Raw genomic sequence first — 22844 nt, 5'->3', positions numbered from 1 at the left:
AAATAGAGTATAGTCTATTGGCTCAGGCATCAATAACTCGTGCTCTACCAGAGTCGTTTGCCCCACATACTGAGCTGAAATTAACTACAAGGACTTGCTGACCAAGACCACAGACTTTGCCATATATAGGACGGAGCTGATTCATCGGCCCCTCCTCCAGCAGAGTATGAGGACTGAGGTCTTGATGGATCTAAGCATGAAGATGAAACATACCCTCAGAAAGACGCAAAGCATAATTGTAAGGCGCATACAAGACCTTGTTATTAGGGCTCAGTATTCGCCAAAAGAGATTTATAGCACAACTTGGAGGTTTCTTTTGATATCTGCAATGTAAAGACTTTTGTGTCGTTCTTTTCTTAACTCGTGGTTACATGCTATGGTTTAGCGTGTTAGCTTGCTTTTTTTTTAGCATTAATCTTCAAATACGGCTGAAAATTAGCCAATCGACAGAATATCAACTATTGCGATGATTGATTAATTGTTTCAATAATTTTTCAAGCAAAAATGCCAAACATTCTTCTTCTCCAGTTTTTCCAATCCTGTCTAATTGATATCACTTGTCATGGCATCCATCCATCCATCCAGTAGTGGTGCAGATATTTTTCCTCTGGGATAATGTGTTGGACCATCAGGCTGACAGACAAAGCATTATGAGTTTGTCTGTCAAAGTATTTGGTCTTACTTTTTTGTTTAAATGTCCAATTGTCCAAAAAAAAGTGAAGTAAAAAGTGCATACAGTACCAGTCAAAAGTTTGGACACACCTTCCCATTCACTTGAATAAAAAAAGTGTGTCCAAAATTTGACTGGTACTGTCCAAAAAAAAACCTCTTCACCAGTTGAGACATCATGGCAAAAAGCAGAATCAGGAATTGAGATATATATATATATACATATATATATATATATATAATGTGATGTTTGTAGTCTGTTTGTGCCTGAGGAAGATCTGATTGATGGAAACATTCTATAGCAACAGTAAATAAATAAACAGGGGAGCAGAGAACAGTGGGTGGATTCTACTTTTTGCCACAATTCAAAATTTTGCCAAAATGTAAAACACAGGAAACCCTATTCCATGTACTGTACTACCACTGAAAAAGTGAGAAAGCTTAACAGAGTTACAGTACTTGCCAAGAGTTGTTGATAAGGTCTTGTTTTTTGTTCTTTCCTATTGACAAAGACTGGCTCAAGATCTGAACATGTATTGTTCTTATGTTGAACCACTCCTGTGCTATTGTTGTTAACAGCTATTAGCATGCAATGGACTAACATGACGAAACACTGGTTAGAGAAATAAAGAAAAGCAAAGACATAAAATTCATATTCCGAGAAACTCCCTTATCACTGGCCCAAGCCACTCAGCTCTACTCCATGTGTCTCTGGACAGCAGACATGGTTCTAATGTTTGTGATGTTTTGCGGATCCAGATGGTAGCATTATACAACAGGGGGCATTTTTTTTCCCTTGAAAACAGAAACAAGGTGGGTAGGACGAGTTCAAAAGTGAAAAAATGCGCACAGTACTGCCAAAACACCCAATGAAAGGTGGTTATGAGTTTCCACTTGGTTGTAAGGAGAGGGTGAGGGGTAAAGCTGCAGGCAGTGCAGGCAGTGTTGGGAGTGTAGGCGAGGGGCTGGGTGGGGATTCCCTACGCAACTGTAGGAGGTACCTAACACCTCTAACCCCTTAGTCACAGGAATTTATATGTTTGCTTAGTTTTGGCTGAGTTTCTTCTTTGGTGCGTCAATGTGTGTCCACGTGTATACGCGTGCAGGTGTGTATGTGTTTGTACGTGCAAGAAAATGAGGGTGGAGCACCAGGTGTGATGCCATTATTCTGTCATTACAGCAAATGGAAACTATGTCTTTCGATGGAAAAGGGGCTTGCCCAAAGATGCATGCAATCATTTCAGGCAAGGCCACAGTGCATACCTGGGATAAGTGCCATCATTCATTGTCGGGAAAAAAGAGGAGAGAGAAGCATAAAAAAGTCAAAACATAAGCACCCACAGTAGAGGACGGCTGCTCTGAATACCAGAACTTGCTGAAAAGTATCAGGACGCACTGCTTAGTCCTTCAACAGCTATTACTGAAGAGCCTTGAGCAAGACATTTAAACTCTAAAGGACTCTCCTTCAGTGGCAAACAGCAAAAAGCTGGTTAAGCATGGCAGCTCCCATTTGTCATTGTGTATATGAGGAATACAAATCCTCCTGAAAACATGCTTGTTGAAAATGCGATTAAGCGCTTAAGCCACACAAAGATTATGTTGAAAGGTTTATAACCCCAACAAGATTCCATGCGATACACAATCTGCTAATTTACATGGCCTGCATTAAAGGGCATTCTTTCCTGTAAGTGGGATTATTCATCAAACAGCTTGTTGGACCAAAAGAATTAAGCCTAACTATATGAAACAGGATTGGCATATAGCCAGTATAGAGTGGAAAAAATGTAAACATGTTTCATTATTAATACTGTACCACTGATTAACTTCTCATTTCCAGGACTACTTCCTTCAGATCTCTTTGTTCATAACTGAGCCACTAAAACAGTGTCAAAACTGTAACGGTGTATGTGTGCTCTATATTTGTACAAATGTGGGAAACAATATTCTCCAGAGTCCAGGTTCTGTGGGTATCGGGGGCAGTTAATGATCAGGATTTTCAGCTCTGGAAGTAATACTGTGAGCTCCGGATTCAGATTCTGTTTATTTAGTCCCATTGTGAGGGGAGTTAAATTTAGTCAAAGAGCCTGAAACCCCAGTGTCCTGGGAAAAAATGTGGTTTCAAATAATTTTCAGCCACCTTAGTTGAGCAGAGAGGATGTCATCTCTCATTGCTTCCCAAGTGGTTGCAGTTTCCTCATTTAATTGGCAATGGTTATTTGTTTCCGTCACTTGGATACCTTCTATGTTTAAACAATAAAAAAAGTTAAAAATCAGTAGTCTGAATTTCCTATGAAATATGAAAACCCTTAATGTAGGCCTACAGCCTTACAGAGCAGAACTTAATATCATGACCTGAATACAGTAATCGCTGGATTTGTAAAAATGAAAGCTACAATATTTAGGTCAATCAAGTGCATCATAGTGTTAGTTCACTTTGTTCAGGGGAAAAAGGCAAAAAGTGGAACACCTGACATGACTCTTGCTGTATTGATGGAGTTAGTGCTGTGAAAATGGGCATAATAATAATAACAGTTTATCAAGACAACAGGTCAACATGGAGGAGGTTTTGAGTTGAGCATTAACTGGGGAACAGGGGAAATAAGAAATAAATGCCTGTCTCTTATATAGGCAATTAAACCTACCATTTAAAGGCCACTGAAGTAAATAAAGACCGCGGACACAATCTGAGAATTTACGGTAGTTTTTTTTATAAGCACACTGAACCCATTAGCCTTCCAGGATGCAAATTTTGGCTGTCTCTCTAAACTGAAACTAAGTGAAGTAAGTCTGAGCAACTGTCTGCATCCCTGAGGGAGACTGAGAAATAAAGCAGACTCCGAGAAGAAAAGATGAATTCATTAACAAGGACACACACACACACTGTTGATTAAACGCGGAATTGGAGTTTGCTTGTGCCATCAACACTAGAGAGCAGAAAGCCTGACTGGTGGTCTGGCAGTCAGAGCAAAACTCCATCTGGCTGGATTAAGGATTGGACAGATCCAATAAAAATGGTGTAACATATGAAACTGTGTGTCCTGTGTATCTGCCCATCAGAGGCAGATGCCAGCATTTGGGTGGCAAGTGGGTGCCGGTAGAATGAGATGACAGGACTTTGGGGCCTCTCTACTGAGATACAACAAATAAAGCCAATATCCAAAGTCACGGTTGGATCCCCAACGTCAAGAGGATGGGACGGCAGAGAGGCTGATGGACGAAAGGGAGAGAAGACAAAGATTATAGGCAGCTGCATCTTAAGATCCTTCTTTAAGTTCTGGCATGAGCCTCAGTTGCTGGACAGATGTTAACACATGGGCCTGCTATCCCTGGAAAACCCAGAACACAAAGATGTATCACTTGTAGGGTCTAGGTATGTGTGTGAACGTACAGACTAACCATGCTAAATGCTCAATGAGGCTGTGATGATCCTTGCTGTTATGTTGAAAGAATGAAAAATGTGGAGACAGCTTTGCTATTCTAAGAATTTTACCACTTAAGGGACAAAAAAAATGTATATTTGGGCCTAATGTGCCTGGTCATCAGCTTTAGGTATTCTGTCATAAACTGATACGGACCAGTGTTGCGCTAAATGAAATGTCAGAAGATAATCGAGTCATTAAAATTCATCGTCTGGGTACCATGACGGTGTGTACCAAATTTCACGGCAATCCATCCAAAAGTTGTCAAAGTATTTTGCTCAAAACCAAAGTGGTGGACCAACAGGCCAATTTACAGATGGAGCCAAAGTAGCGGTGTGGCTTAAAAATGAGAAATGTCTCATGGCCAAAAGTCATTATCGCATTGGAGTTCTTCTGTTCTGTTCTTCTTTGTACAAAACTATGCAATTAATTTTAAACACATGGAAACTAAATTATTAGTCAATCAAACATGACACATGACAGGTTTATATTCTCGCTAGCTCTTGCAGCACACTCAGGTTTCTGGTGAATTTACAGTTTGGAATTTTACTCAGAACCAGAGAGAAGCATGTAGCCCTCTGTTGTGTGGCCAATTGTGATGACAGAGTTTGCAACAGTGATGAAACTGCTGCTTGCCATTCTGATGTGGAGCTTGTCGCGGATGGCAGCTGGCACAGACTCTGCTCTGCATCAGCGGCGGTTAATCAAGCCAATGACAGCCAGAGGGTTGTCTGTTGGAGTCTAAAACCATTTGACTAAAGTTGAAGCTGATTGTTTTATGTGAACTTAATTTGAAATTGAAAAGTAGCAGTCGTAGTGCATGTTTGCGTGGAGGGTGATGAATAGTCGAAATCTGATGAAATCTGGGGAGAAAATATGGTTCTGTCTGCTTTCATACATTTTTATTCATCGCATGTAATTTCTCTATTTTCTCGACCAGAAAATCACATTTGAGAAGCTGGATATTTTTTTCTTAAAAATTGACTCAAAACAATTTATCAATTTTCAAAATAGTTGGCGATTAATGTCAAAGTCGGCAACTAATCGACTAATCATTGCAGCTCTACAGTTAATTATCATTACTGTATATAGGATAGGCTTCAGTATGCTTCTCTGCAGGCAAATGTATCAGTACCTTTTCCAAATTGTAGTCCTGCTGTGTACAAGTAATCAGTCGGTGGCAGAAACATGCCATTTAGTACCATGCAACCAGTAAAAAAAGAATGAGAACATGTATCCGTTTCATTTCACACAATAATATTGAGGAAAAACTTTTATGGATAAAAGAATTGCAGGAAGAACAAGCGGATGATGACAAGGAGTGAGGCGATGATCTTGGTTCTTTTGTAGCTCCATGTAAAGCTGGAGAAATGGAAGAGGAAATGTTCTGTTCATATGCCGAACAGAAAACAAAGAAGGAAAGTTTAGCATGCGAGTGTAACAAATGTGTACGGTGAATGATACGGTGCATTTTGAATATTTCAGGATGACTGGAAGGAGGTTTGACAACCTAAAATGGCACCTTAAATAAGGCACGCCAACACAGATATTGCTCCAACAGGCCTATGCATCCAGTTCACCAGGTCCAGGAATCTAATTGTGGGTGATTATGACTCTACTTCATTTGCAAAACAATAATTTTTGTCTAATAAAATACTTCACAATCATTGAACACCTGTCAATATCTGGAAATTCTGTCACAGAGAGTAGAGTTAACTGAGGCTGATACCCAATATATGAGAAACTGACACATATGGCAACTGGAAATGCTGCCTCGTGGTCGTATGCCTCCGCCAACAAGTCAAGTTGCAGTTTCCAACCGTGTCTGTCCAGACTCATAATATTTGTAGTGAAGACTTTGAAGGAATTTAATAAAATCATGACAGTTTCAAGGTGGGCACCCAAGATTAGTGTCACCAATTCAGTATCCAACCAAATGTGAAATGGTCACAATCTGCCCTTCTATTACTGAGTTATGGGGTTGAGTACTGGCCAGAAAAGTGTTTTTGCAGAATATTATGACATCACAGTGAAGTTGACCTTTGACCTTTTGGATTTAAAATGGCACCACTTCATCATTTTATCCTATTAGACATTTGTGTGAAACTTAAATCATAATTATCATATGAATTCTTGAGTTATGGCCAAAAATGTGTTTTGTATGGTCACAGTGACCTTTGACCTTTGACCACCAAATTCTAATGAGTTCATCCTTGAGTCCAAGTGGACGTTTGGGCCAAATTTGAAGAAATTTCCTCGAGGCTTTCCTGAGATATTGCGTTCACGAGAATGGGACAGACAGACAACCCAAAAACATAATGCCTCTGGCTACGGCTGTCACCCGCTCAGAGGCATAAAAGTATGTACCAGCTCATATTACTAATTATTTCAAGTTATTACAGAAATATGTTCAGTAATTATCTACAGTAACTGCTTCTGCAATATGTTGTCCAGTCCACTCAATCTGTCTATGAGGAAAATGCCCTGCCATGCCAGGTTGAGGCTGTAGAAAACATAATTCCACCCTAACACAACTACTCCCAATGTTCTGCCAAATGCCAGCTATTATATACTTACCCTCCAAAGGCTGGACTGAGAGGCAGCCTGTAATTTTTCATCAATCTCTTTACTGTTCGTGCCTTGTTTTTGAAATTAGTCATCAGCCAAGAGGTGGAAAGAAAATAGTTGCAAACCATTATTTTGCGTACAAACATTTAATCAAAGAGACACATGCTCACAAACTCACACTCACTCACGCACACACACACTTGCCAGGCATGAAAGCCCTCTAGTCAGCTGTCTGCCAGTAATGATCCTTCTCTGGCAGTACGAGTGCGTAGCATGAATATGTCGCTAACCAGCTGCAGTCACACTGCTCACACATCTGCTTTTTATATTATGTACTTGGTACATTCTGAAGCACATTCTCTCTCTAGCCCTCACAATTTATTGTACACCTTTCATCCCATCCCTTGTGTCCGCTTGCTGCTCTGTGAATGGGACACTGTTGTGGTTAGTTGAAAAATCTTCGCAATGAGACATACTGAAACTTACCAGACTAAACAAAGCAATGAGGCTGTGCAGCTGGCTCGGGATTTCTGGACGGAGACTGCAGCTGCAGTGTGGCTTTTGCTGGAGCTGTTGTGGGGATTTAGCACATTTCCCCAGGTGTATTTCACGTATGAAATGACTAAAACTTAAAAAGGTATACTGGTCTCATCCTACAAAAAACCTTGTAACCGTCACCGTTTCACAGGTGTTGAGTTGGAAATGTATTGGGTCGGAGGGTGGGCAGAGTCTGCTACTACAACCTGACATAATGTTGCCTCATCCTGAGATGTGACGTGCACATTTAACTCACTGCCTGCAAAACATCAGAGACAGACATGACAGAGTGGTAGACTTTAAGGATGGAAAAGAGGGTGGTGAGAGGGAAAGTAACAACATAAAGCCAGCTGGAGAGACTGACAAAGGATTCTTTTAGTGGCAATCCTGATTGGCACCTAATGTTGTCCCTGGGCATTTCAGACTTGTAAAACTTTAATATGCAGTTCAATAACCATTTTCCCCTCTTCTCCCCCCCTCTATTCTTCCACTGAGGGATTAGAGTGGCAGGGCTCAGCCTCAAAAGAAATGGGAAAATGAGTGACAGAAGGTTGTCCAAGAAGGAAAAGAGGTGCCAGACATGACAAGACCACCAGTAGAATTGAGTAAATTGGAAAATTGCTCACAACTTCAGGGTCTAAAAGAAGTAATAGACTGCAGTCTCTAAATCACAACAAGTATGCATGTTGACGACACTTAAATAACTTCTCCCAAAACCACTAGGGACAGGTTAGATAACAACACATGCCTTTAAAATGATGCGTGTTAATCGTAATCTAAACAATACACGAATCATAAAAATGCTTTGTCTCTCCTTTTTTTTTTTTTTTCCTCAGTTAAGCTAACGTCCCACATGACGATGCTTAGTGAAAGATGTTTCACATTTCCTGATCGTCATAACTAACCTGAGCCAATAACTCCATGCCTACCCCTCAGCTTCATGAGATAGCACATTAGAAAATGACTTACATGTAGGAAAATATCGAGCATTTCAATAACGATGAAACTGGCTCTCAACGTATTGCAGATGAGGTTGACAGCTTAGGAACAGTGGGACAGTGATCTCACAACAGGGTGGTGATTTAAAGCCCCCTGAGGCAAAATTGTGATTTGTGATATTGGAGTATACAAATAAAACTGACCAACCATTTCTGAAAATTTATATGGATCCTCTGCGACTAATCTAGTTGTGCATTTGGTACAGAGCGAGATATTACTTGACTCTACTTATCTATTTGTCAACCCAAGGCTGAAAAGGATAGACCTGTACACTTACCTAATGACATGTTTAATATGCACTAATTTAAATAAAAGTCTATTGATGAATGGGCTGGAAGATGTAATACATTGTTGATATAAATGTGAAGAATTTAGCCTCGTTACATATACAGTAAAGGGTTTCACTATGGTTTTTAATTGACCTAGTCCTGCAGTAGTTCGAACAATACAAAATAAACATATAAAGAAGTAATTACAGAATGTGAATACATTTAATAGCTATTGCTGGGAAAAATGAATACAATAAATAGCATAACATTTGGGGTTTCACTTCATGAAGGATTATAAATTTAACTGGGTTACTATCATAATGGAAGACAAATGCCCAATGATAGTTTGCCTGGAGCAACATAACGAATGTTTATTGTATTTACATGTGTGCATTTGTGTATGGATTTGTCTTGTGTGCTGGTGGAAGCACAGAAGCTGCATATCCAGGATTCAACACATCTGACAAGGGCCGACAGAATGGCTACAACTGTCCAGTGTGGAGGAGTGTACCCTGCTATACATCACTGCTTACACCAGAACTGTTATGAAGTGTAGCATCACTGCACTATCTGTCATATGTAACTGGCCACATCTCCCTTGACAATTTTTCTAACTTCAACTCATTCAGTCTGTAAGAGAATGCTAATATCGCCGATTCCTCAGCTACTCCTGATAACTTATCTCTCACATATTTAACAGACACAGGTAAGATGCCCCATGTTTCATCACCATGCAGAGTCAGGAGATAACTTGAGAGGCGCCAGCACTAGATACAACTACTGTTAGGGCTTAACAAGAGTGCCATCCTGTGGCAAAGTTAAACATCACTAATCAGAAGCTCATTTGGCTACAGACTTAAGCAGGACTTCACCAGACGACCGTGAAGTGTTGTCTTTGACTGTGACGGAGCGTATCATAAACAGTCTCACAATGTTTGGGTAAAATCCGTAGTGGTGCTGCTCTGATGGAAATCCAAACACTCGTGCTGTTGTATTACTTGTGTTTGTGCTCTGTATTTTTCTATGATACTGTAGCATCTGTGTAAGATTATTATCTTGTTAGGAAATAAAAAAATCCACAATTGTTCAAATATTTCATCACAGTCAGCATTATCTCGAGATGCCAATGGCAAAATAAAAAGAATGTTTTGTGGGGTTTTTTTCATGTGCATAAAGGCTTGGGCTATTGTCTAGACTTTTTGATCATCCTTTCATCATTATGTTTGATCTCCAATACCTGAAAATTAAATAGAAGTCTATTGATGAACAGCTGGAAGATGAAGAAGAGTTTAGACTCGTTACAAATACAGCAGTAATGGTTTAACTATATTTTTTATTTACCCAATCCTGCAGTAGGTTATGGTTTAGAGTCTGCATGTGAAGGCAATTTCAATCCAGTGAGGAAACGATGGACTCCGCCACTAACAATAAATAATAATTAGAATGATTAGAATGATCATTAGAATTAGTTACGGAACGTACTCAGTTTTATACAGTTCATTATTATATTCCATTGCCTAATAAATAAATAAATCATAGGGATGCACCGATCCAACTCTTTCAGTCCCGATACTGATACCAATACCTGGGCTTTGGGCCGATACCGAGTATCAATCCCATACCAGTGTGTTATTAATAAGCTGTATGCCTCACTGTGTGGAAGAGACTGGGATCATTTCTTTTATGTGTAAGGCAACATCAGACTTGACTTGAACATTCCTAACTTTGTAAAACAAAATGTGACAAATAAACACATGGATGTAAATTTATGGAATAGTTATTTATTAAAAATAAATCGGCCCATTGTCACTGATACCTGATCCAGCTATTTGAGTCACTATTGGACCGATATCAGTGTCTGTATTGTTGCATGTCTAATAAATCATCAGCAATTTCCTCTTCAATCGCTGATATGATTATAAATCGGTGAAAGTCTAACATTATGAATGTTGATTTAAGTGTGCCAATGTGGAAAAGAGACTCACTGTCTCACAGCCTACGTTACGAAAACAGTCTGAGTCACTAAATAGCTGCAAGTCTGCGATGTTAACTAAATTGAGATTACTCAGCAAAGGATGACACAAATACTATAACACAGTGCCAGCCCTGTGTTTCAAATTATTCTGTGCACAGTCTAAATTTGTTGTCTGTATCAGAGAGATTGTATTCTTACTTTGTAAGGAAGAAGGTGGAGTTTTCTCTGCTCTTGGTGAACGTGATGGGGAGGAACCTCAACGTGATGTTCATTTTCCTGGCATTGGCTGCCAGCTTCTTTGCCTGAACAACAGAAAAGTAAAGATATTATATAGTATGTACAATATTAACTAGAGATGTGTCCCTTTTACATATTACATGCTAATCTGAAGTAGGTTTAGAGTATGTTATGTGTTCACACTAGAACTAAAGTAGGTATACTCAAAACCGTCAGTATGCATAAAAAAAAACACTTAAGTGCTGTTGATGGACACTACGCAAGGCACAAAGAGAAAGAAACAGTTCATAGCAACAAAAAATTTAAATAGATTGCAGGTGTTGGGAAACAAAAAAAAATAAGTATTAACTCTTTGGAAAAAACATTTTTCTTTTCTTTGTCAAGTTTTATTTGTTATTCAAAAGTCATAGTTTGGTCGACATCCAATAGCACACGTTACATAATTTCCTGTTAAAGTATGCCGATTTTTTGTATGCAAAGTGCAAAACAAGTATACTGTCATAATTACTATATAGTACATCCTGTAGATTAAATTGTAGTATGGAATTAGGACACAGAGACAGCATATTCTGTGTACAGTGTTATCACAGAGGTATACTAAAGGTATGGTCAAGAATTTATATAGAGGCCAAAAGAGCACATCAAGATTCATACAACCAAACTGAACAACGCAACAGTTAAAGACCTTTAATAAAGATTTCACAGCAGACTGCTCCAGACAAAATAACTGTTCGGTGAAACAGGATGTAACAGAAAGCTCCTATTCTTGAGCCTGAACAGATTTGTTGGGACCACAGACCGGCTGACATTTCAGTTCAGTGGAAAAGTCAGTGAGGGTGGGGGGGGGGCATCTTCTGCAAGAATAAATAGGTCTAAATACCAAACATCTGTTCTGCATCAATAAATCTGACTGTGCAAGTTTCATTAACAATTAAACCAAAGATGACCTGAACTTCTCTTTACTTCCCTCATCTAAATTTGAAAGGACAGGCCTTTCCTTTCTGGCGCTCATGCAGCTCTTTCATGACTTCATATTGGCGGGTAGTGAGAGACATTAAAAGAGATTTATTAAAAGGTAGGGCTACACAAGGCTAATAACAGATCACAGTACTTGCAATGTTCTGGAGGAGACCCAAATCCCAAAGCTCATCATGTGCCAAGCCTTTATCTCTCGCTGAGAATAAGCCTCATTATTTTGATTGATTTGTGACCGCTGAAGCAGTCACATCCTCTAAAAATCCCATAAAAGAGCGTGTATTAATCCAAGCGATCAAATATTACTTGTCTTGTGTTGTGGTAACAGTACAGGTGAAAGCTGGCAGGGACACTGGATGTTACATAAATTAATGTCTTCTGTGGTTTGGAGCAACTGCAGAAAGCATTGCATAACTGCAGCCACAAACGACCAGTGAAGCAATAAAAGCACAAAGAGAAAAACAATTAGGTGTTGTTGGTTCCTACTATTGTAAAGTTTTTATTAGAATTACTGTGCATAATTATTGTTTACTTCTTTTGAATTCAAGGAGGTACAAACTCTCTCATATATATATATATATATATATATATATATATACACACACACACATATACATGTACATAATGCAAGTAGCAATGTTGTACTCGGCCAAAAGTAATTTCCCAAAAGCATCTAAGGGTTTAAAAAAAATTATAAAAGCTATTTTAATTTATTTTAATTATCTTATCATTTCTTCTTCTATTCAAGTAATTTCTGAAAAGTGATCCTGATAAAGACATTAACTGCCTGTAATTAACTGTGTCAATAAAGATATTGGCTTAACATACCGGTCTTTAGATAACACGGTCAGAATTTGGGGTCAGTCTGTTCTTGCTTTGGATGAAAATGATTTCGTTTGTGATACATTTCAACAGTGCTTTCAGTACCCAGAAGCTTTAAATTTTACCTTGTATAAACTTTCAATTTGACCATAATTTTATGCTAAGATCATTTTTCAACACTCAGGAGAACAGTCTTTGCTGAACTGGCTGAACAGCTACGAACCACTGCCCTTTTCACAGCTAACACATGAGCAGTAGTGACAACACTGCAGAGAGCAGCATCTGGTTTTAGTCATTAAATAACAAAACAATTCTTCTATGTATCAAGAACATACATGTGTTATTATTTGAACAAAATGAGACAATAACTTTAGAATGCCCTTCCCTAATGGTGTGTGAAATTTAATAGTACATCCAGATATATTGGATGTATCTAGATCATAAAAACAAGCTTTTTTCCTTGTTTTTCTTGAATAAGATTTACCAGTTAAGCAAGGGTCTCTAGCCAGGCTAGTGGCTCTGGGAGGCTGCACTGAGGCACAGTGGTGCTCTACTGCCAATGCTAACATGCTGACGTTAAGCAAGTATAATGTTTACCATGTTCACCATCTTAGTTTAGCATGCAAGCATGCTAACATTTGCTAATTAGCACTAAAACAGAAAGTACAACTGATGAGAATGTAATTTATTTTGCTGGCATTTGGTAATAAACAAAGCACTGAACACATTAACATTCTAACCTGATGACGGCACTAAATGAAAAGTTAAGGGATCACTAAAGTTATTACAATTCATCCTGAGGTGGCCAATTTTGTTTTTTTTTCTACTATACTGCTAGCTTAATTCATGGTCACATAAATTTAAGAGTTAAAGTGGTTCCAGCATAATCTACTCCTGATGCAGAGTACCCAACATTAGTCATAGAAGATGATTTCATCAATGAATCAAGGGCTTACTTTTAAAGTAGAACGGGGTGTCCGGATGAGATTGTCCCTGTTTGCACCATCAGCAAACCTCCCTGTGTCCTCCAGAAACCTGTAGTCTACAGGTAGAGAACAAATAGTAAACACACACCTGCTGTCACATTATACCAAAAGTGTTTTGTCATAAATACTGCTGAACTATTCTTGATGTTGATGTTGTCTGATGTAACCCGATGATTTTGAAAACTGTGTCTATGAAGGAGATGCTCACCACTGAGAAGTGTCATTTCATCAAACAGTGAGAGGGTCACAAAGGCAGTTTTATTTCTAACTCCACTGCATCCCGATTCGCCTTTGTGTTTCTTCACGCACAGCAAGCTGGAGGACACAGAAAAAGAGATTTTTAAAGTAAGGCTTCGATTTTTTTCACAATTGTTATATAAGATCTATTATCTAAGGACAGTTGGTCTGCTGAACTCAGACGTACAACAGTGCAAAAACCCCTGAATAATTTAAACAAATAACTAGCACCGCAGGTGGACAAACACTACTAGATTTCCCTCGTTATATAAAGTGGTTATCATCATTCCAGAATGATTTTCAATATCCGTGTTCGAGGAGTAAGATCCAAAGAAAACCCAACCAATTTTTTCCTGATTCATGATTATGCGGACTATCGCCATAGGCACCTCGCCAAGACAATAAAGACAGAATCATAAGAAGCTGAGAACATTTGTGCTCCACTTCTTTCCCACTACCAGCTGAAACTCTTCTACCTTCTCAAGCTAAACGCACTTTCAATAAAGTTTGAACAGCAGTGGGCCTTTAAAGCTTTCACTGGCATTTTTATTTAAACAAGACTGAGAGTCTGCAGCCACGCTAGCAGCTCTTTGAGGCTGTGCTTAGGCATAATGATGCTAACATCAATATGCTCCCAATGACAATGCTAGCATGTTGATGTTTAGCAGATATAATGTTTACCATGCTCATAATCTTAGTTTAGCATACTAGCATGATAACATTTGCTAATTAGCACTAAATATACAGTGCTATATTGAATACTGAGACTGATGGAAATGTCATCAGTCATTTGACCTGAGGATGGCGCTAGATTAAAGTCGGGGATCATTTACCATGTTTCACGGGAATCCATTAACTTTGTGATAATTCTATAAAACCCAAAAATGTCAACCTAATGGGGGCCGTAGAGAAAACATCTGAGGATCAAGTCGATAGGATTCATCCTGAGGGAAACATGAATATATGGACCAAATTTCATGGCAATCATCCAATAGCTGAAGTCTTTTCGGTCTGGACAAAAGTGGTTAAATCGACCCCCAAAGTTGCCGATTAATACTCTGTTGATTAACTAAGATGAACTAGCTCAAAATAACACACTTTTAAGTACATTTTGCTGATAAAACCGATGTAGTTTTAATTAAATAAGATTTTGAAATCCAGGACTGTTACTTGGGAAGGAGTATTTTCACATGGTAGTATTATTAGCTACTTTTACCTAAGTAAAAAAACCTTTGACTGAAATGTATTCGAGCACTAGCATATTACCAAAACTCTTACTATCATTCAAAATGCCTGTAATTCGCTTTATGAAGGATCTTACTGAATAAAATAAATTCCAGCATGGAAAGACACATTTTCAGACACTTACCTAGAGAAAGGTATTTGGCCAGAGTCAGATGAAGACTGTATCCATCGAAACTATGCAAAAGGAATGCTGAATAATGCCCAAAACAACAGGCAACCATGAGAGACGTTCTCTATTGCCCACTGATAAATCTTAACGACAAAGTCAAATATGACCATCAACATGCCATTAATTCCTTAAAGGTTGAGTTGTAAATGTTTTCATATCCACAGAATTCGAGGAATAGGCCACGGACTGTTGCCATTAACTGTGGCATGATGTTCCCGGCCATGAATCAAAATAAATAGTCAGTAAAAACAAATACATGGCCACAAGTCAATCGTAAATATTATGTTACCGCATGCAAAGGCAGAAGATATTTTTTTTTATAACCAACCTTACATAATTCTTTAGTGATTATTGTTTTTTTTATCAGAAAAAGGCAGAACTATTTCTTTGATTTTTATTAGCAGTATCAGACACAGATGGAATACAGCTTTTATGTAGTATGAAATTATATGATCTCATCATAGAGATATAACAGAGGTTCAAGTGAAAGTCCATTCACAAGACAAAAAAAAAAACTTTTATTCATGTGATAAACAAGTATTTTTTTTATTTGTTATTTTGTTGGCATGATAGAGGGTTTTGGCCGTTTTGGTTTATTTTTTTTGGAAAATCTGTATGCAATTGTGCTCCAAACTACCACAAAACCCAAGGTCATGGAAAAAGAGAACAAATGCAAATTGTTTTGGTGGAAATGACATTAAATGTATCTGTGACTCAGTTACAAAAATGCCAAAACCTTTAGACAAGTCAGGACAAACACAGTCCAGGAGTGCTCAATACGACGGAAGACTATCAGATCTACCATGAACCTTAAATCTGTTCGGAGCCCGTTCTCTCTCCCTGCTTTACTTTCGCTCTCCTCTACAGAAATATCTTATTTGAGTAACTGCACAAGCCACATCGTTTGGCAATACCAATCCCATTGTCCCCTCAGCTCACAGGTTACATAACTCGAGGGCCTTGAAAGCATATTTTCTTAATCAGCTTCTTACTATGAGCAACAAGGTCCTGCATGAATACAACATTTCGTGCCAAAGTAAGAACATCTACGGGTTGAAGTGAGCAGGTCTTGGTTGGAAAGTTGGAAAAAAAAAGTAATGTGACGTATTTGAATCAAAATGCGATGATAGCTGTGGGGCTGTTTGCTTATGTTATGCTCATGTTGCCAGACTGTTGTCAATCAAACCTTTTGTTTTAGCGTGTTAAACTCTTACAGCATAATAACTCTGGATATTTTTTTCCAAACTTCAACTTTTTCTGTTGATAATTTAGCTGAGTTCAACCGAGTTGTCTTTTTGAAGAAGAAAAAAGTCAAAGATTTCAAATCAATGACTAAACATGATATGTAACCATAACCATCCATGTAATATATCTTTATGTTTGCAAATGATACCACTCAATAGGTGGTGGTGGTGGTGTGTGTGTGTGTGGGGGGGGGGGGGGGGGGGGGGGGGTGTTAAAGTCAGGAGATGTTAAAGCTGAAACAACAATCATGAAAATAACTGTCAGATTAATAGATAATGAGAATCATTGTTAGTTGCAGCTCTAACGGTTTTACAGCCCCTGGGGGAGATCGTTTAGTAAAGCTTTGGACCAGGTTGGGAGTTTTTGCAAAAGCTATGCAACAGTTCTGTCAACATACTCATGCTACACTGTGCTTTCTGCCAAGCCTCATGGAACTCACAGCATTTCTAATCTTTAATATAAGGATTTCAGCAGAATTATAGACAGGATATGGGCTGCTCTATTAGTGCAAAAAAGCCTCAAGTCTCTGTATTAAAGGGATCAGTTGAGTGAACTTTCCAGAAAATAGCACTAACATGCTGATGTTGACCTGTGCACCATTAAGAAAGTGACATAATAAGCAAATTAAATTTCCTTCAGGGTTTGTGACTCTTTAAAATTAAGTTGTCACAAGTTATTGCCTTTAGTGCGTAAATCAGTTGAGATCAGTTTAACCAAGTGTTTCACTTCTTAGATATTTAGAGGCCTGAAGAGGTGAAAGCATTCGATATTTTACAATAAAAAAAAGCACAAAGAAGAGTCAGAACAACGTGGAAGATAACCATTTGTCTCTCTTATACATTTTATCATATTGTGACCTGTCAGATTTATTTAGGAACCCTTTGGGGGGCCTCTCGACTCCCATGTTGGGAACCACTGCTGCAGGACCTTTTCAGATAAAAAAATAATTGTATTACTTTGGATTTAAGGTCAATAATCTTACCTGCATGAATGTGTGAGACACGCAGGACATCTGTACTTGGCTTCCTCTGATCCACACACACCACAGCTGTTGGAAAGATAAAATGTCAACACAGTACAAACACAGACTGTGGGCAGTTTTACAGTGATACTGAGGAAAAGCTGTACAAAATGGACATACAATTAACAAGCCACCTGAATAAAAGTTAACTTTACACATGGAAATTTCTTACTCTCACAACTCATGGAAACAACAGATAAAAGGATAGAGTTAGACATAGAGATACATAGAGTCTGAGAGTTTCGGGGTGGTGTTTCGGTTTAACGAGTGACCGTGTTAAGTGGTGACTTTCGGCTGAATGCGTCCGTGGTTGTTGTAGTGACGGCAGCTGTTGAAAACACAAACAGAACACGAAAACGTCCTCCTCAAAGCATTAAATTCTCTTAATTGAATGTTTAATACAATATACAGGCAGGTGACAAATGAAAGGAAAAACTGGAACAGGTCTGAATGCTTGACCCCTACAATGAGGGGATCTGGTACTGGAACTGGAACTTGTCCCCTTAGAGGAAAGGATCACTGCAAATCAATACAAAGTTGTTGAGTGATCACTTTTATCCTATGATGAAACATTTCTATCCTGATGGGAGTGGTCTCTTCCAGAATGACAATGCCTCCGTCCATTGGGCACGAGGGATCACTGAATGGTTTGATGAGTATGAAAATGATGTGATTCATATGCTAAAGCCTTCGCAGTCACCAGATCTCAACCCAACTGAACACCTATGGGAGATTTTGGACCGATGTGTTAGACACCAAATGAGTGAATATCTTATGGAAGAATGGTGTTCATCCCTCCAGTAGAGTTCCAGAGACTGTAGAATCAATGACAAGGTCCATTGAAGCTGTTCTGGTGGCACATGGTGGCCCAACAGCTTACTGAGACACTTTATGTTTGGTTTTTCCTTCAATTTGGCACCTGTCTGTATTCATCCGGTCTTTTTTTGTCTTACAACAAGAAGCATTCTCCTTTATTGAAGTTACTTTTTATGGGGGGAAAAATTTAGATTAGCAGAGCAGCTAGCGTTATGAGGAATTTGACACTTGTCACCAAGTCTCTTATTGAACCAGAAGTTGTTCTGGTCCGCCATTTTGAAGGCTGACTCAAGTATCTTATTTCTGCTCCAAGGAGCGAGGAGGGATCTCTGAGGAGCCATGACAAGGATACACGAGAGCTGCCTTCACAGAAGTCTTTTACCAGCCGACAAGCCCCCTTATTAGATATCAGCTATTGATTGGACGCTGCAGCTGATCGGACTGATCTGATACATCACAACATCACTGCAGTCTCATAGAAAAGTGGAGACAGATTACAGATTAAACTCAAGTATATCACTTCCAGGTTTTATAACTTATTTGTTTTCTGATTCATCATCTAGTTTAAAATCTGTTAATCTGATCAACAAAAGAACCATAAACAACTTTCCTCATTTATTAGAAAGATTTTTTTCTTTTCATGATCTGTTGTTTCCCCCTATTGACTTTTATTATGGATGAAATTAAAGTCAGAGTGAGTCTGTCTGTCACCAAGAAACACAATGTAAAACACATTTATATTGTACGTAATTTGTCGTCATTTCCATTCAGTCACATGTGAGGCTGAAAATTCCTGATCATCGAGTTTGATATGAGTTACATAATTTCTATTTTCCCTGAAATATTTAGCCAAATAGATCATTTCCGGTGTTCAAAAGACACTCTAATCATATTCTGAGTCATTAAACAACAAACTAACAACACTAAATACAGACACAGATAATTAATAAATAATATAAACACATTCTGCCAGTATTAATGGCTCATGTGCCTCTGAGCAGGACACAGTACACAATATAAACACAAAATGCAGATTTTCATTCATGTGCAGGTGTTTGTCAAACAGGTAAAAGTCTACAGAGAGAAAACAGATGCTGGCAGTGATAACTGTGCACCTTTATTAGTATTATCAGAGTGCACATATGGGCAGATAACAACTCCATCAAAAGTCTCTACAGCTGTTAAAGCCGACTGACAGCTGATCCAGCTGTGGTCAGCTGCCGCCGTCATCAGAAACGGACGTCGCTCCACATGACGCTTAAGAGGAAAGAACGTCTCATTTATCTAAAAACATATTTCCTCGTTTCTTCTCTCCTCGCGTGGTTTCCTTGCGTCTCTCCATGTATCCACGGTGGGAGGGACTAAGACGAAAGGACGCAAGTAAGGGAAACGTGGATAAAATTTAAGAGACTTGGGATGTACCCACAGTCACTCATTACCCCGAGACACCGGCAGCGTTAACTGACGTAGCTAACGTTAGCTGTCTGATAGCATCCTACCGGTTACTTGCGCCTTGCTGCGGAGAATATCTGTTACTCAGTTTATAATTACAATAAGTATCAAAACCGCGCTTGACCATTACTTAAACAAACATTAAAACAAGCACGAACCTGTTAGCTGACTAATTTAGCAGTTTGTTTCTGACCGTTAAAACACTTACTTGGACAGAGCAATCTTCCTTTTCTTCCCTTTCGACTCTTCTTCTTGACCGCTGTTGTCCGCTTGAGTCTCCACAGTTGACATGATGTTTGCTGTTGGTAAAATTACAGAGCACATTTCAAGAGCACTGCGGCCACACGTTGGACACACAGCAGCTCAACTCCGCATCAAAACAAATCCACTTCCGCCGGCAGCACGTGGACACAAGATCCGGTTTGAAAGCTGCTCATTGGCGCCTCCCGGTGTCGGTAGAGTAGAACTACAACGTCTTCCGGTGATGGCTAAGGAAATACTGAGTAGTGACTACTCAATGAAAAACAAGCAGTGATGGAAATTAACTAAATAGATTTACTCAAGTATTGTGCTTGAATACAATTTTGAGGTACTTGTACTTTACTTGAGTGTTTCTATTTTAAAATATACTGCCACTCCACTTCATTTCAGAGGGAAATATTGTACGTTCTACTCCACTACATTTATTTCACAGCTTTAGTTCATTTTCAGATGAAGATTTGGTACATTGGATAATATAACAAGCTTTTAAAATACAACACATTGTTAAAGATGAAGCCAGTGGTTTACAACCTTTTTGGCTTTTGATGTCTTACAAAAAGCGGTGTGTAGTCGGGGTCACATTTCAGATGTCTATGAGTTGTCCGCAGCTCCACCAAATAGTGATTTTTCCCTCTAAACTTCTCACATGGTTTTCATTTCAATAAATGTTCAAATGATCCAATATTTCACCAAAAATCAAAGATTAGAGAAAAATTCCAAAAACTGAAAACAGATTTGTGCATCAGAACCTTGTTTTTTCCTCTTTCCTCTGGTGACCCTTTGGAGAGGCCAACCCCTAGGCTGGGAACCACTGGACTAAACTAGCTAACTGTATGTAAAGTAGTTCAAACTAGCTTCATCTCCAGCAGCTACAACAGTAACATGTTACTTACACACTGACACATGTTGAGATATTTGCCCAGATGTTTGACAGTCGTGCGAGGGACACTGGCAAATATTCATATCATTTAAATTCACCATTTTCACAGTGTATGTTAGTTTTTTTTCAGCAATTTCCTTAAAGTATCTGCTGTGTAACTGTTCATTTTTAGGATATTTCTTTGAAAGGGTTATGTAATTTGGTAGTATATGGGAATTGTGCTCATTATATTATAGAGTTTTTAAAAAAAAAAAAAAAAAACAGCCTAATTTGCTAATGTGTAGGTTCACACAGAAAACTACACACTGAAAACTTTCCAACTAAACCAACTTACTGTTACTGTTAAATACCTCCATTCATCCATCCATCCATCCATTTTCTGCCGCTTATCCAGGACCGGGTCACGGTGGCATCAGACTGAGTAAGGAAACCCAGACATCCTTCACCTCAGCAATGCTCTCCAGCTCCTCCTGGGGGATCCCAAGGCATTCCCAGGCCACAAGAGATATGTAGTCCCTCTAGTGTGTTCTGGGTCTGCCCCGGGGTCTCCACCAGTTGGATGTACCTGGAACACCTCCAGAGGGAGGCGTCCAGGAGGCATCCTAACCAAGTGCCCAAACCACCTCAGCTGGTTCCTTTCAATGCAAAGGAACAGCGGCTCTACTCCAAGCTCCCCCAGGATGTCCGAGCCCCTCACCCTCACCCTATCTCTAAGGCTGAGCCCAGACACATTCTCTGGAGGAAACTCATTTTGGCCACTTGTATCTGTGATCTCATTATTTCAGTCACTACCCAAAGCCTGCGACCATAGGTGAGAGTTGGGATGTAGACCGACTGGTAAATTTAGAGCTTTGCCTTCTTGCTCAGCTCTTTCTTCATCACAACGGTCCAGTACAACATTACTGCTGATGCTGCATCGATCTGCCTGTCAACCTCACGCTCCAACTTACCCTCACTTGTGAACAAGACCCCAAGATACTTGAATTCCTTGATTTGGGGCAGCAACTCACTCCCAACGCACAAGGAGCAGTCCAGAGTATTGAAGCCAACAGAAACACGTCGTCTGCAAAAAGCAGGGAAGCAATCCTGAGGTCCCCAAACCTGACACTCTCATCCCCCCGACTATACTTTGAGATTCTGTCCTTGAAAATCACAAACAAAATCAGTGACAAGGGACAACCCTGGCAGGGCCCAACGTCCACTAACAACAATTCTGACTTACTGCTGTGAATGTGGACACAGCTCTCACTATGGTTATATAAGGACTGAATGGCTCGCAGCACCGGCCCCGGTACCCCATGCTCCCACAACACTGCCCACAAGGTGCCCCAAGGGACATGGTCTTAAGGCTTCTAAGTCCACAAAGCAGCTGTAGACTGGATGTGCAAACTCCCATGAACCCTCAATTATCCTTGCAAGGGTGAAGAGCTGGTCCACTGTTCCACGGTCAGGATGGAATCTGCATTGTTCTTCCTGAAACTGAGGTTCAACAATCGGCCGGAGCCTCCTTTCCAGCACTCTGGCATAAGCTTTCCCTGGGAGGTGTAGGAGTAGTGTGATCCCCTGATAGTTGGAGCGCACCCTCTAGTCCCCTTTTTTGAAAATGGGAACCACCACCCCAGTCTGCCAGTTCACAGGCACTGTCCCTGTACTCCATGTGACACTGAAGGGGTGTGCAAGCCATGACAGCCCAACAATGTCCTGAGCCTTCAGCATCTCAGGACAAATCTAATCCACACCTGGCACCTTGCCACTGAGGAGCTTTTTGACTACCTCTGAGACCTCTGCCAGGGATATGAGTGAGGCTTCCCCCGAGTTGTCCAACTCTGGCTCCTCCATAGAGGGCATGTCCATCAGGTTTAGGAGATCCTCAAAGTGTTCCTTCTACTGCCCAACAATGTCAACTGATCACCACCTGGTGGTGAGTTTGATCAGATGGTGGGGGAGGCTGCTAGACAGACCTGGGAGACCAAAACGAGTGGTGAGGATGGACTGGGAATGTCTAGTGGAAGCCCCTATCTATGAGGTCTTCAACTGCTACCTCTAGAGGAATTTCTCCTGC

At 39.7% G+C, this 22844-nt stretch overlaps 1 protein-coding gene across 1 annotated transcript in view; it reads right to left on the bottom strand.

Moving 5' to 3' along the window:
• The window catches only part of znhit6 (zinc finger HIT-type containing 6), a 35286-nt gene extending 15243 nt beyond the window's left edge, over window positions 1–20043 (bottom strand). Inside the window, exons 1-5 of the mRNA XM_044361683.1 lie at window positions 19850–20043; window positions 17335–17400; window positions 13665–13771; window positions 13427–13512; window positions 10635–10738 (exon numbers count right to left, since the gene is read on the bottom strand). Coding sequence (XP_044217618.1) covers window positions 10635–10738; window positions 13427–13512; window positions 13665–13771; window positions 17335–17400; window positions 19850–19965 — 479 coding nt within the window. The 5' untranslated portion in view covers window positions 19966–20043. The remainder of the gene's footprint in view (window positions 1–10634; window positions 10739–13426; window positions 13513–13664; window positions 13772–17334; window positions 17401–19849) is intronic.
• Between the last annotated feature and the right edge of the window lie 2801 nt (window positions 20044–22844).

The sequence above is a fragment of the Thunnus albacares genome, chromosome 9 (genome assembly GCF_914725855.1).
Source record: "Thunnus albacares chromosome 9, fThuAlb1.1, whole genome shotgun sequence".
NCBI lineage: Eukaryota > Metazoa > Chordata > Actinopteri > Scombriformes > Scombridae > Thunnus > Thunnus albacares.
The sequence above is the reverse complement of the archived record's forward strand: the minus strand, read 5'-3'. Positions and strand labels throughout refer to the sequence as shown.